Source organism: Neltuma alba, unplaced genomic scaffold, assembly GCF_004799145.2.
Source record: "Neltuma alba isolate B1F8T4 unplaced genomic scaffold, ASM479914v2 tig00012083_pilon, whole genome shotgun sequence".
Lineage (NCBI taxonomy): Eukaryota > Viridiplantae > Streptophyta > Magnoliopsida > Fabales > Fabaceae > Neltuma > Neltuma alba.
The window spans coordinates 140444-154895 of NW_021636642.1; the positions used below are offsets into that span (position 1 = coordinate 140444).

Consider the following 14452-nt stretch of genomic DNA (forward strand, 5'->3'; position numbering starts at 1 on the left):
TTGTATGATATAAATGAATCAAATGAAAACGCATCGGAACTCAGCCTTGAAATACTCGTAGGATGACAACTTGATACTCCGCTAGCAACTTCCACGTTCATAAGTTAAAGACACCAAATCCAACTTTCACATCAATTATGCCATCATTTAGAGTAGAATTGCGAAGCTTCCATGACAATATGAACTAACAAGAGACTATGAAGCGACCAAACAACTTGGGATTGTATTTCTACAGGGAAGCCTAGCATCTATGATCTAGCAACTCAGCTGCTCTAATAAAATAGAACCCATTAGAAGCGAGAGTGTGAACAATTCCCCACAAGAGTAACTTTTTTTTACAGTCTAACTAGTCCTTTGCTGCCCTTGCCTCAAACCCCCCTTCAGGTCGCTTTACAAGACTGTATGGCATGAATGTCCCAAGAAGTTTATCCCATACGGGAAAGAATGGTTGAGAATAATTATATTTCAACCCTTGTAGTTGATGATGAATGTCGTGATAAGCTGTGTTGTTCTCGAAAAACAAATGTAAGATATTGCCAGGCAACCAGAGTCCACAGTGATCGTCGACAGTTTTGACGACTGAGAAGCAGAAGAATACAACAGCTGTTCTTGCAGTCATCCCCGAGACAAGATATGAGATTGCCCCGCCAAAAGTGTCAAGAAGAAGACCCTCAAGAGGATGGTTGTACAGGGCTCCTATTGCATAAGGAACAATCAGCCTGTGATGTTGGGAGTGAACGTGACGGTATAAAAATTTGTTCTGATGCATGTATCGGTGCACAAAGTACTGCCATGTATCCATAACAAACATTGCTATAATGATCTGCACAACTTGAATGAGAAGGGAAGGCTGCACTATAACCCCAGATCCATTTGCTTTTAAGGTCAACTGCAGAATGTCAGGAAGCATATTAATCATTCAACGACAGCCAGAGTACATACAAAATGTTCTTGGCATCAAGAACCTCGAAAGAGAATTATTACAAGATACGTCTGTGCATATGCTGCAGATTAGGTACCCAAAAATTTTAGACCCTGATATCATATTATAATCATTCTGAACCAAGTATACAAAAGTCATTCAAGCTCAGCTTTTTGTCTGTCTATAAACTCCAGGCTCTCTGTTCATTCTCCTGTATCAAGACTTTCAAGGCATCTTGACATTGAACTCGGTCAACTGTGCTCACATTATTTTGAATAAAGCTGTTGTTTTATCTGATATATAAACTTCAGCCTTCCATGATTGAACTCACATCATTTTTTACTTGTCTAAGGAAGGGGTTTAGTCAACGACTAGGAGAATAAGAAATATGGAAAGAAAGAACACTTAAACGTCTAAACAAGAAGCAGAGCTAAGCCAAAGTTTTTAATGAAATAAGATTTTCATATAAGCATGCTATTTACCTAGGAATTTGAACAAGTCTTTATAGAATGACTAACCAAGAAAAGGGCAACAGCTGCCTGGACAAGCTGCTGAAGCAAAACACCCTTCACTACATCTGAGAGTGGCACCAAATTCTTCTCTTCCTCTTCTCTTTTAGTATGCAACCGATAATTGTCAAGAGGTGGTAGCAACTGATAAAATCCACCATATACCCAATAAAGCACAATAGGTGCAAAGGTGCCCATCACTTCATCGCTCACATATCCTTCCCAGAAAACCATTATAGGTCTAACTTGTGAGTGAAACTAATAAATCTGAAGTAGAAAGACTCAGCCAAAGTCAAAGCTGCATTGAATTTGAAGATCTAAAACTAAACGAGCTCACTTCACGCACAGCCTGTAATAGAAATTGACGATTTAGATGAATAACAACCTGTTTCTTGCAATGAGAAAAAAGAGGAAACAGTTGAAAAAGAACTGAGTTTAATTTTGATAAGGAAACAAGAATGTACTTTCTTCTCCTAAGAACACGTCTGTTCTTAAAGTTTAGAAATAGACAATTCAATGCCCAATGCTTGTAGTAAAAATGAATACATAAACAATGCTCAAATAACCAAAAACTAAGTACCACAACACAAAATTCAATTAGGCCCCACTGACTTAATGACTGCATGCGGGCTACCATGAGAGATCCTCAGCAACTCAAACCAGTTTCGGCCAGCCTAATCAAAAGAAATCCAAAAAAGTGTCAAACATCATAGCTTACCAGGATACCGAGTTTCGGCCAGAAAGGGGCATTTTCGAATCAGATCTAGGCCTTGTTTGTAGAGTGAAATGGCAAGTCTGTTCCGAGACTCCAAAATCTTGAGACTTTTCGTTTGTTGTATTAAAAAGATTGATGTCTTCGTCCGGCCAGCTTCTCCCAAAGCAAGAGACCAAAAAGGATTTGGAAGATTCGAAAATGAGAGTTGTCTGATATGAATATGTATTTGCTGATTATCATCCATGACTTTGACTTTTTCCGCCCCCGGCTTCCCCTTTTCGGTGGCCGCTGCCAACAGAACTGTTTATGGCTTAAATATTACTGTAATGTATATTATTTGATGTAAATATGATATTTTTTAATCTCCATAACGCCAAAGTATTTTGATAGAATTACCATGACTCTCAATACAAGTAACTAATATAAATATATTTTCATTTACTATCCTGAAACTCATCATTGCATGATTTTCAGTTGTTAATAAATTTCAGTGTGATTAAATTTTTTTTAAGCCTAATTGTAATTCTCTCAAGCATTTTTTTAATAAAATTTATGCTATCTCATTGAATGGAAAAATACATATTTTTGCATGGTTTTTATTACATCTTTTATACTGTCGTTAATTTTGTAGCAACAACTCTCATATTTTTCTAAGCTATATATACTAAGTAAAAAGAGGAAAAAAATATTATAAGTGTGCAGATAATTTAATTTTGGAATTTTATACATAAGGTCTATAATTATTCCTCCTTGTTATAAGCATCTGTTAAGTTAAATGAATTTAGTTAAAATTAATTTTTTATTAAAATATTAAAATTAATCCATCAAAAGTCATTAATTAGAAAAAACGTGATCAACTAGTCAAAAAATTTTAGTTATTAGGTACTAGATAAAAAAAAAAGTAATACTTTAAAGTTTAAACAAAATATATTATATTATGAATAAATATACTTATGAAAAAGGCAGGGAGTAATAAATAATGAACAACAAATAATTTAATTTTATAGGGTGTATTGATGAGAGAAAATCCAAGATTTTTTTCATTTGGAATGATCGCCGCATTAATCACACACATTTATTGCGTTTTCAATTCATACTACCAAACTTCCATCCTCCCAAGTTCCAACTCAAAGATGAATCATCTGCATTTGGACCCAAAGGGAATAGACAACTACGGCAAACACTCGAAATTACTATACAACCCATTGACGTCTTCTCTCGTGATTTCGACAGGCAAAGAGACAGACAAGTTCTCCGTCAACGTTAAGAAACGGCGGCGTGCAGTTTATGGCATTCATCCCATGATAAATAATGAAACGGCTTCTCCGGCGTTTCTGTTTGACGGGTCCACGAAGAACAATACTCATTTTTCTTTTCATTAAAAAAAAAAAAAAAAGCTGAGAAGGAAGTCGAAAATATGACGATTGACGGAGAGGCACGTCATCGTGGGCTGTGCAGGTTCTTCCTCCCGTTCTTCTTCTTTCTCGATTCTGTGATGCTTATCTCCGAAGGTAATTTTTTTCATTTGGAATGATCGCCCGCATTAATCACACCATTTATTGCGTTTTCAATTCATACTACCAAACTTCCATCCTCCCAAGTTCCAACTCAAAGATGAATCATCTGCATTTGGACCCAAAGGAAATAGACAACTACGGCAAACACTCGAAATTACTATACACCCATTGACGTCCTTCTCGTGATTTCGACAGGCAAAGAGACAGACAAGTTCTCCGTCAACGTTAAGAAACGGCGGCGTGCAGTTATGGCATTCATCCCATGATAAATAATGAAACGGCTTCTCCGGCGTTTCTGTTGACGGGTCCACGAAGAACAATACTCATTTTCTTTTCATTAAAAAAAAAAAAGAGCTGAGAAGGAAGTCGAAAATATGACGATTGACGGAGAGGCACGTCATCGTGGGCTGTGCAGGTTCTTCCTCCCGTTCTTCTTCTTCTCGATTCTGTGATGCTTATCTCCGAAGGTAATTGAAGATGCCTTTTGATTTTTCTTCTCGAGCCTCTCTGTCCTTAACCATCAATTCCTTGTAATTTCTGACACGGTTTTTGTGCCCAAAGTTGTAGAATTTGCTTGCTTTTATGGTTTTTATGGTAAGGATTGAGTGATTCCCTCCTGATTTTGGAGGATTTTTGGGGATCTTTGGGTTTGGGCTACGCATAGTTTCCCTCCAGTGAGTTCGAGATCTCTTCCTCTCCCACAGTGGGCGGAGATTAAATAGACTCTTGGCCTTGTGTATGGGTATATATTCATCTTTGTTCTCTGTGTCCTTCCATGTAGTTTTTGCAGTATTTACTTTCATTTTCCTTTTGGCTTAATACAGAGTTAATGTTCTGAATCTTGTAGTTCTGGGCTTTTTAATATCTGCTGGAAGTTTGTTTGTCCTTTTCACAAGTGTGTGACGATTTTGTTATCTGATTAACAACTCTAGGGTTTTGATGGAGGTGTACGATGCGAATTAATGCAACGAAGGTGTTTGCAAGGTTGATTTCTCGCATTGCTTTTGCGATGGCAACATTCAGTCAACCAGTTGTAATTCTCATCAACGAGATGAGTTGAGTTGGGCAATTCTCCCCTCACATCTAAATTGTCAATGGAGAATCATCACCCATCTACGCTCTTAACCATGGATTCAAGTGCATCTTCTCACGAGGAACTGGATTTGGAGATGAATGGTCAAATCATACTTTCCCGTCCACCAGATATAAATTTGCCCCTCTCTGCAGAACGCAGCCCGCCTCCTCAGTCATGGAATTCTGACCCTTGTGACATATTAGATGTTAGTCTCGGTACTCAAGGATATGAAACTGAGAGTTTCCTCACCCCTCTTCCCAAAGGTGGAAAGAAGTGCTCAAAGCGAGTGATAGCATATGGGGAGCGTGGTTTTTCTTCAGCTTCTATTTTAAGCCGGCATTGAACGAAAATGCCAACGAAGGTGTTGCAAGGTTGATTTCTCGCATTGCTTTTGCGATGGCAACATTCAGTCAACCAGTTGTAATTCTCATCAACGAGATGAGTTGAGTTGGGCAATTCTCCCCTCACATCTAAATTGTCAATGGAGAATCATCACCCATCTACGCTCTTAACCATGGATTCAAGTGCATCTTCTCACGAGGAACTGGATTTGGAGATGAATGGTCAAATCATACTTTCCCGTCCACCAGATATAAATTTGCCCCTCTCTGCAGAACGCAGCCCGCCTCCTCAGTCATGGAATTCTGACCCTTGTGACATATTAGATGTTAGTCTCGGTACTCAAGGATATGAAACTGAGAGTTTCCTCACCCCTCTTCCCAAAGGTGGAAAGAAGTGCTCAAAGCGAGTTGATAGCATATGGGGAGCGTGGTTTTTCTTCAGCTTCTATTTTAAGCCGGCATTGAACGAAAAATCCAAGGCTAAGATAATCAGGGACAGCAATGGAGTTTCAGGGTTTGATAAATCTGATCTTAAGCTTGATGTTTTCATGGTTCAACATGATATGGAAAATATGTACATGTGGGTTTTCCAGGAGAGGCCGGAAAATGCATTGGGTAAGATGCAGCTGAGGAGTTACATGAATGGACATTCTCGCCAAGGGGAGCGCCCATTTCCATTTAGCGTTGACAGAGGCTTTGTTCGATCTCACAGGATGCAACGAAAGCATTACAGAGGCCTATCAAACCCCCAGTGTTTGCATGGCATTGAGGTTGTTCCATCACCCAATCTTTCGGGGCTTGATGAGGAGGAGCGAAAAAGGTGGATGGAAATCACTGGCAGGGATCTCAATTTCACGATCCCACCTGAAGCAAGTGATTTCAGTTCATGGAGAAATCTCCCCAGCACAGACTTCGAACTCGAGAGACCACCTCCCCCAATCAAGAGTGCTTCAAATGCACACCCAAAGAAGCTGCTCAACGGGTCTGGGCTGAATTTGTCAACTCATCCTTCCAACCACTGTAATGGTGATGTGATGGACCTATCTCCAGGCAATGGCAAGCGGAAGAAAGACTTGTTTCCTCATGGGAATGATGACGATTGTTATTTGCCTGTCAATCCCTCACCTGATCAGATTTCTGATATAGAAATGCATACAAGTGAGCCACAGTGGCTTTCTGACTTTACAGGGGTAATGAAGGCTGTGTATGGTCCTGTGACAGCTGCAAAAACTATTTACGAGGATGATCAAGGATACCTGATCATTATCAGTCTGCCCTTTGTGGATCTTCCCAGTGTGAAAGTTTCATGGAGGAATACACTCACTCATGGTATCATAAAGGTTTCTTGTGTGAGCATATCTGGGAAGCCATATATCAAGAGACATGATAGAACATTTAAGCTTGCGGATCCATCTTCTGAACATTGTCCTCCTGGTGAGTTTGTCCGAGAGATTCCTCTTTCGACTCGAATCCCTGAAGATGCCAATATAGAAGCATACTTTGATGGGTCAGGATCAGTTCTAGAGATCATGGTGCCAAAACTTCGTGTGGGACCAGAAGAGCATGAAGTTCGGGTCTGCCTTCGCCCTCATCTGGGAGGAAATGATCTTATGTTAACTTAAGATATGCTCTTACCAAAAAAATTAAGGTTGCCAAACTTGGTTGGTGTGTCATTGTTTTACTTTTACTAACTGTTTACCATACGGTGGCGTGTCATTGTTTTACTTTTACTAACTGTTTACCATACGGTGCAATGCAATTGTGCATGTTAGCGATTTTTCCCCCTCCCCAATTTATTGGTATTTGACTGTAATGGTGCTTAAATCTTTGAAAATCTAATTATGATCATTGATTTATACAAAGTTAGTGACACCACACATTGCTTTTAGTGGTATGCTTTAGATCAAACGAGCATGGAGGTTTCTCTGTAATGATAAATATATGAAAGATTAAATCATTATTACTGTATGATCTCCATCTTTCATCAAAAACAACTTGCTGTAATAGTGTATAATTTTGATATTATTTGTAAATTAATCTATATGTGAATGATGTGTGATGTTACTATTTTTGGGTTCATGGCTGGGAAGTACTGATTAGTGATGACCTGTACGCCAAATGATGATGACGATGATGGTGATTTGGATGCAGGGTTTGGTTCTAGTTAGGAAATGTCAAATATTTGATGCTATTATTGCTCTGTGTGAATGCGCGTCGTGTGGGTATGTGGTTAGTTCACAATGTGATGGCCGCCACTGTGGATTTTAATTGGCTGATTTGCTCTTTGCCCGAATGGTGGGCATTTTTTTTCCCCCCTCAAGAGTTGGTATGGTCCCTAATGTGTTTAGGAGTTGGTGGTGTAATTTTCGTCCTTTTCGGAAGACAGGACAAATAAAAACTCTTCAATTTTAAACACGAGTCAGAATATATTGTCAGCCACGAGAAGTTTATGTTATCAAATTTAGGTCTTCTAGACTTAAACTTCCAACTTTGACTTATTCCTAACCAAGTTTATTACGTTTCATTTGTTCTCACAAGACTTTATAATCCCATTTGACTCGTATCTTAATCAAGAGGAAGCTGCTCCTCCTATTTAATTATACTCGTTTTTAAGATTATTGTGCACAAATTAAGAAATACGATCAATATAATAAAAAATAATGTATTTTATCAAAACTACCTCTCGTTTCTTTTTGTGAATATTAGTAATAAAAATTAAGTATACGTGAGAATTTATTATAAAACCTAAAACCTCACAAGTAATTTGGTAAATGTGATTCATTGGGAGTTCGTTGGTGTCATGCTGGACATTTGCAAATCAATCCAGTTATCCAGGCAACAAAGTCCGACCAGTAATTTAGTACCTATAAATGTAGCAGTCATCAAAACAAAATTTTAATTTATTCTTTTAGTCCCATAGTGTATTTTCACAATCTTTTTATTTTGATTTAAAACAAAGTGAAAACAATTTTTTCGCAAAAACAAATGCAATAATAAAGAGGAGGGGGTACTATTGTGCGTTAATGAAAGAGCTGGTCGGGAAATTAAATAAATGGGTTTGGGACTTTAACTGTAATTTTCATATATATATGTGTGTGTGTGGCGCATAAGACGAAATCAGATGTATTTCTGGGTCCTTGATTGTCATATCGAATTGACGAATGCAATCCTACGCAGCTGTAACCACATTAACCCCGTGGGATCCTTAAGCCCTGCCGTCGAATCACCTCCGTGATTAAAACGTGTTGCCCAAGCAAACGAATCTCGCTGACCTCACTGATGCTGAATCACCCTCACTCTTTCGCCTCGTCCCCTTTTCAACGAAGGCTCGTTTTCACTGGTATAAGCCACCCTCCTTCACACTGTTATTTCTTTGACCACAACACTATCCCCCTATTCAAAGCTTAGTAGCTCTCGCTCTCTAGAATTGGGAAGCTTCGTCTCCCTCCCTCTCCCCTCAAGGGGATTTCATCCCAAATCCCCGATTTTTGATAGTCCTTTTTTGATTCTTCAATTGAAGGATTGAAGTATTGTTTTGAGATTTTTTCCTCCTAGCCAGAAGGTCGGATTTTTTTGGGATTTCTAGGTTTTTCCGGGAATTTTTCTAAGATGGGTTTGGAATCAGATTCCGACTGTTTCGGCAAAATGATGGCTTCGATGCCGGGGTTTCGCTTCCACCCTACGGACGAGGAGCTGGTCATGTATTATTTGAAGAGGAAGATGTCGGGGAAGAAGCTAAAGCTCGACGTGATCCGGGAGACTGACGTCTACAAGTGGGAGCCTGAGGAATTGCCTGGTATCTGCTTTGCTCTCCTGGATTCTTTTTTATTTTACCCCCGTTACCCTCTTTGCCCCCGGGAATTGTATAAGCGTTGACTTGTTCCCTGAAATGGATCTTGTGTTTTATTAGGTGTTTTGATTCTTTCTTTGGTTTGATTGGTTAAAAATTTGATTCGGTGTAATTTTAGATCTTCGTGTTTGAGTAAACTGGGTTGAGTCATAAATGGATTAAAATAGGAAGCGATTCGGGTTATACTTTGAATGTGTTTTGCTGAGTTGCTGTTGGCATGGTTCTCTCTTGGTTTTTGACCCCTTTCTTTTCCTCTCCCCTGCCCCCGCTGGAGTTGCTTGACAAATTATTATGCTATTTTTTGTTTCTACTTACAAGTCACATGTGAGTTTAGATAATTAATTAAATGGTAGATTTCTGGTCCTTTGCTGTGAGGATTTGTATTCATTATTCTGCTTAGGAGGACAAAGGCTTCCTTGCTATGACAAATCTAAGTTGTCCAAAATGGTCACATCCTCGGGCTTTGAGGGAATCAGGATCGATTCTGAGCACAGAAGTTGTGGTTTTGCATCTTCCTTTGCTAAAGTTTGCGGTTGCTGACGTAATGCTTAGAAAATTTAGATAGTCCACGATGCTACTATATTCCATCTTTCATATCTGATTCTTCTTATAACATATTTTATTTTAAAATTATTTTCATCTTTTTATTTTCTCTATTTTGTTAACTTCCCCTTGTTTAATTTCTTATACTGACAATTTGTAATATTTTGCAGCACAATCTCAACTAAAAACTGGAGATAGACAATGGTTTTATTTCAGTCCCAGAGATAGGAAGTACCCTAATGCTGCAAGGTCAAGTAGAGCAACAACACAAGGATACTGGAAAGCTACAGGAAAAGATCGTAATGTGACATACACTTCCCGAACAGTTGGAGTTAAAAAGACACTGGTTTTTTATAAAGGCAGGGCGCCTAATGGTGAGCGCACTGATTGGGTTATGCATGAATACACCTTGGATGAACGAGAGCTTCAAAGATGCCAGGGCATTAAGGTATCAGTTTAAGTGGTCCTCTTGTATTGATTTATTTCGTTAGTAATTTCTTAACCAAAAAAACTGTATTAATATATTAGCCTTAACACAGTATCAAAAATTTATTGCTGATGATGGGCTTTTTTATATACGTGAACAGGAGTATTTTGCACTCTACAAGCTTTACAAGAAAAGTGGACCTGGCCCTAAAAATGGTGAGCAGTATGGTGCACCATTTAATGAAGAAGAGTGGGCAGATGATGATTTTGTAGATCGTAATGTAAACTCAGCTGACTGTGAAGTTACAACACAGCAACCTGATGGCGTTACTTCTGTTGATGCCGTCAATGTTAATGATCCACTACAACCGTTGCTCGATGATGAAATTGAGGAGATCATGAAGAAACTTATGGAAGATGAATCTCTCCTCGAACAGCAAAATGTGAACAGTCATCCCGCCTTACCTCTGGTATGTAATGTTTCACAAATGTTATTTTATTCAAGTACTTTTTATTATTCGCAATTCTGAACAATGAATTGTTGATAAAGCTTCGTGATGTTGTGCCACCCATATCTGAATTGTGTTATTTCATATATGTTATTCCATCTTGCCTTTATCTGGACTTGAATGTTGAGTAACCGATAGGTTTTCATTGAATTATGCAGGGGGTTGCTGAGGAAACGCTGAATGGCGTGGTTGATCAACTCTGTAGGGAAGTCATGTTTCCTGAGCCATTTGGAATTTTTCACTTGAGCGGTGATCAGCAATGTGGAGTGGGTCCCAGTTCTGACTTCCCTCAGTCAGCTATTTCTCACCTGCAAATGTCTGAAGCTCCTGAGGTCACTTCTACTCCCAACACTAAAGGCACTCCCAACACTAAAGGAGCGGAAACTGGCTTTTGTGAGGATGACTTCTTGGAATTGGATGATCTCATTGGCCCAGAAGATGCATTGCTAAACATCAATAAGCCTGTGGAGAACCTGCAGTTTGAAGATGGATTAAGTGAACTTGATCTGCACCATGATGCGCAGATGTTTATTCATGACATGGGGCCAATTTCATATCCATATATGAACACTCTGGATAGTACTATCGCAGATCAAAATTATGAGCTGCTGTCCAATCAAGAAAATGAAAATCAAACTGGTGAACTCATGATGCATGCTCAAAGAAACATCCTGCACTCAGCAGAACCCATCAATATTTCTACATCTCTGCCAACATCAGGTATATTCAACAGAACAAGATAACAGACTTGTTCCCTGTCTTTGATTTGGATGAAGTGCAAGCATCATATCTCTGTTGTGTCCGAGGACATCACAATTTACTGCCTTTGGTTGACCTGCCTGCTGACGCATGGCAGAAAAAACCTTGCTGGAGTATATAAACTGCAGCATATTTGAGAGCATTTTCATACTAACATTGAGATTTGTGACTATCTGTTTCGACTGGGAAAATGTGATCTGAGCCCGTTTTCAAATGGCTCTTCTGTATAGAAATGTCATAGGTTTTCTTTCTCTAATATATGCTAGTTTCTGGTCATGTTTAGGTATATGTTATGAGTCTGCCAGCTTTCCTGTTGAAGGCAATGAAACTCAAGATAGCACCGTCGGAGGTGTTGCTGCAAGTAAATTATCTTCTTCTCTCTGGAACTTTGTTGAGTCAATACCAACCACTCCTGCATCAGCATCTGAAAATGCTTTGGTGAATCGGGCCTTCGAGCGGTTGTCTAGCTTCAATAGGTTGAAGATCGGTGTTGAGGAAACAAACGTTGCTGCAGGTAATGACACTGCAAGTATGAAGAGAGCGGGCAAGAAAGGGGTTATCTTCTTTTTCTTTCCGGTTCTTGTTGCCTTGTGTGCTTTCTTATGGGTTTCTCTAGGAACCTTAAGACTATTAGGTGTACCTAACTCTTGATGATGTAGGTTCAAAGTTTTGCTGCTGTGTATATTTTATCTGGGAAGACCCCGGAATTAAGAATGAATGAATGCTATTTTCTAGCATATTCTGAAAACCAAGAAAAAAATTGTGAATATTCTACTTGATATTAAGTTTTAGGTTAGCGTCAATCGGGGTAAGATTAACAGAAAGGGCCCTCGAAGGAATTCAGCAAGGGTTGCAGAATTTTTAGACAAATCTCATTGGAGTTGTAAAAAGTAATTACCCTGACGAGCTTTTTGTATTTTGGTATTCATAATATATATATATATTCCTTTCATTACTCCCTTTTTGGAGATTGGTTGTACATATATGAGGACGCGTTGGTGAAATTTCAGTATTTGTATAAAGTGTTTTTTGATCGTTTGTTCTGTCTGTCTGTATCTCTCTCTCTCTCTGTGTGGGCGCGCGCGCGTGTGGGTGTTTTGGGCCTGTAATCCTTTGTTAGTGCCTGTCGGCTATTGCTTCTTAGAATTATTTGCACATTTGACGGCTTATGTGTGTAATTTTTTTTAGAGTTAATTAAATATAATTTTTTTTCATCAATAAGATTTGAATTCTTAACTTTTTGTAAAAGGAATATAGTCTTTTGCCAATACCAATCACATTTAGTTTGGCAACATTTCGTTATGAACGATTTTTGTTTTTTTATAACAGCTAAACATATCATAGAGAGTTTGAAGAATAAACTGTAATATTAATAATTTTGCTTTTAATTTTACATGTTTTTTTCTTGGTAGGAACTTTTAATTTTACATGTTAATTCTAGTTCATTTATATCTTTTCTCTGAATTGTCTTCCTCTTCTGGCCCAAAAAAAAAAAAAAAAGGAATTGTCTTCCTCCGGTGCGGATTATTGCGAGGCAATGTATTTGCATTTCTTTTGGAAAATCGCTCGAGAAGCGGAAGCATAAATTTCAACAAATATCGCTCATACATGTATAATTTTTAATTTCGGTAATAATGTATTTTTGTCCGAAAATATTCATAATAGAGCGATGTGTACTTTTAAAAAACTTGTAAATGATGCGGCACATAAATTTTTGAAACTGATATGATGATGCAGCTTCCGAACTACTAACGTTACATTGTTAGTGCAAAGCGAGAAACTTTTCACCTAAGGATTGATTGAAGGTTGGCTGTGAAAATGAAAAATAATATTATATAAATTTTGCAAGAAAAATACTACTGCTCTTAATATAAAAACAAAATAACTAATTTATAAATATTAAAAAAATAATTTAGTTTTTATAATAAATAAATGTTGGATTTTTTAAAATATCTCTATTAATTATATGTATTAGAATAAAATCCCTCAACATGTATAATACTATAATCATAAATATGGGAAACAAAAGTGATTAGAGTTTTATATTTTGAACTAAATTGAATATTTAACTACCTATTATGTTTATAGAGAAGTACTACCTCCGATCCTAATTATAAGAGCTAGTTGACTAATTTGAGGAGATTAAGGAAAGAAATTCAGTTAATTATTTGTAATAAATAGATGTTGTCTTTCCTAAAATATCCTTGCTAATCAAGTATGTTGATTAGAACTATCATTGTTAAAAGGACTAAATTAGGGAAAAAAAATACATAAATATGATAGACAAAGTGAATTAGAGTCTTATATTTAGAACCAAAATAAAAATCAAACAAGATCTTATAGTAATATATTGTATCACAATTTCTTCAGTATCTCCAAAAATACTTTTAAAACAAAAATTTTCTTGTGCTTTGATTCAGAAGGACGATCAATTTTCCTTGAGCCATGCATTATGATGATCGCCAAGTGCCACCAAGTTTTGACGGCTTGTTCGTGTTCATTTCCTTGTTATGACTGCCAAAAGTTTAAAACAAAAAAGTCTTGTGAGATCATGCTAATAAAATCCAACCAGAAGTCTTAGATAGTTGAATTCTATATTTTTTCCCCTCCTTTTGCTAAGCCTGAAATGGTAGTGATCTATCAGATAAATTTGCATGTGTTTTAATGACTCTGTTGTTGAGTTATATATAGATTATACATAAATATCCCATAGATATGATCCCATGAATCTAGGAGTAGAATTGATAATCAAATCTGTATTGGCAATTTGTCTGTATCAGAACATAAATGCCACCAGAATTCAGAAACATGACTATCTGTGTTGACACTTGTTTCCGGGTTTTGCAGAGTATTTAAACCACAAAGGTTAAACATCTTTCTTCTAATAATCTGAAAATTTCCCAAACATAACATGCATGTAGAACTTGGAGAACAAAAAACATACACAATTTTGTTTGGATGACGATGACGATAGCTTGAGTTTTGACCCATCAAATTGTCGAACGAAGAAGCAAACCTTGTCCATGATTATATCAAGAAACTCCATGACTATCTGCGTAACCATGGTCATGTTGCAACTGATTGAGCAATTAATAGCTCAAGCCACTCATTATCCTCATCCTGAATGAGTTTACCAGTGTTTAAGTATTTTGAAAACTCCTCAAATGAGAGTAAAATAGCATTTCCATACAAGTAACAGTTCACTCATGCGAATGACGAAATCCTTTACTTACATCCTTAATTGTTACTTTATAATCCCCTGCATCAACAAAGCCATGAATGAAGC

General features: G+C 37.6%; 3 protein-coding genes across 6 annotated transcripts; 2 read left to right on the forward strand and 1 right to left on the reverse strand.

The window, feature by feature from the left end:
* Positions 1 to 267: 267 nt before the first annotated feature.
* Positions 268 to 2340, reverse strand: LOC114722126 (very-long-chain aldehyde decarbonylase GL1-9-like). The gene is made up of 3 exons (XM_028908063.1): positions 2150 to 2340; positions 1441 to 1780; positions 268 to 889 (listed from the first exon to the last, which is right to left on the reverse strand). The coding sequence occupies exons 2-3, from the start codon at positions 1663 to 1665 to the stop codon at positions 347 to 349; spliced, it is 768 nt and encodes a 255-aa protein (XP_028763896.1). The 5' UTR covers positions 1666 to 1780; positions 2150 to 2340; the 3' UTR covers positions 268 to 346.
* Positions 2341 to 3623: 1283 nt separating this feature from the next.
* LOC114722143 (uncharacterized) lies at positions 3624 to 7047 on the forward strand. Of its 4 annotated transcripts, none has more exons than XM_028908099.1 (3): positions 4015 to 4130; positions 4225 to 4647; positions 5110 to 7047. In XM_028908099.1, the coding sequence occupies exon 3, from the start codon at positions 5220 to 5222 to the stop codon at positions 6699 to 6701; it is 1482 nt and encodes a 493-aa protein (XP_028763932.1). In that variant the 5' UTR covers positions 4015 to 4130; positions 4225 to 4647; positions 5110 to 5219; the 3' UTR covers positions 6702 to 7047. The 4 variants fall into 4 exon arrangements, 3 of the variants coding, with proteins under 3 accessions (XP_028763932.1, XP_028763934.1, XP_028763933.1); XM_028908101.1 differs by having other exon boundaries at positions 4596 to 4647; XM_028908100.1 differs by lacking the exon at positions 4015 to 4130 and having other exon boundaries at positions 4138 to 4405; positions 4596 to 4647.
* Positions 7048 to 8482: 1435 nt separating this feature from the next.
* LOC114722160 (NAC domain-containing protein 17) lies at positions 8483 to 12209 on the forward strand. The gene is made up of 5 exons (XM_028908116.1): positions 8483 to 8875; positions 9643 to 9920; positions 10060 to 10368; positions 10566 to 11127; positions 11450 to 12209. The coding sequence occupies exons 1-5, from the start codon at positions 8689 to 8691 to the stop codon at positions 11815 to 11817; spliced, it is 1704 nt and encodes a 567-aa protein (XP_028763949.1). The 5' UTR covers positions 8483 to 8688; the 3' UTR covers positions 11818 to 12209.
* Positions 12210 to 14452: the final 2243 nt, after the last annotated feature.

Bases quoted from the DNA above. Each gene is read 5' to 3' on its own strand.
- LOC114722126 (XM_028908063.1), bottom strand. From the start codon at position 1,665: ATGGTTTTCTGGGAAGGATATGTGAGCGATGAAGTGATGGGCACCTTT. The intron at 890-1,440 runs GTTAGTCATTCT...GACATTCTGCAG, and splicing joins CAGCTGTTGCCCTTTTCTTG to TTGACCTTAAAAGCAAATGG.
- LOC114722143 (XM_028908099.1), top strand. From the start codon at position 5,220: ATGGAGAATCATCACCCATCTACGCTCTTAACCATGGATTCAAGTGCA.
- LOC114722160 (XM_028908116.1), top strand. From the start codon at position 8,689: ATGGGTTTGGAATCAGATTCCGACTGTTTCGGCAAAATGATGGCTTCG. The intron at 8,876-9,642 runs GTATCTGCTTTG...AATATTTTGCAG, and splicing joins GGAGCCTGAGGAATTGCCTG to CACAATCTCAACTAAAAACT. The intron at 9,921-10,059 runs GTATCAGTTTAA...ATACGTGAACAG, and splicing joins AAAGATGCCAGGGCATTAAG to GAGTATTTTGCACTCTACAA.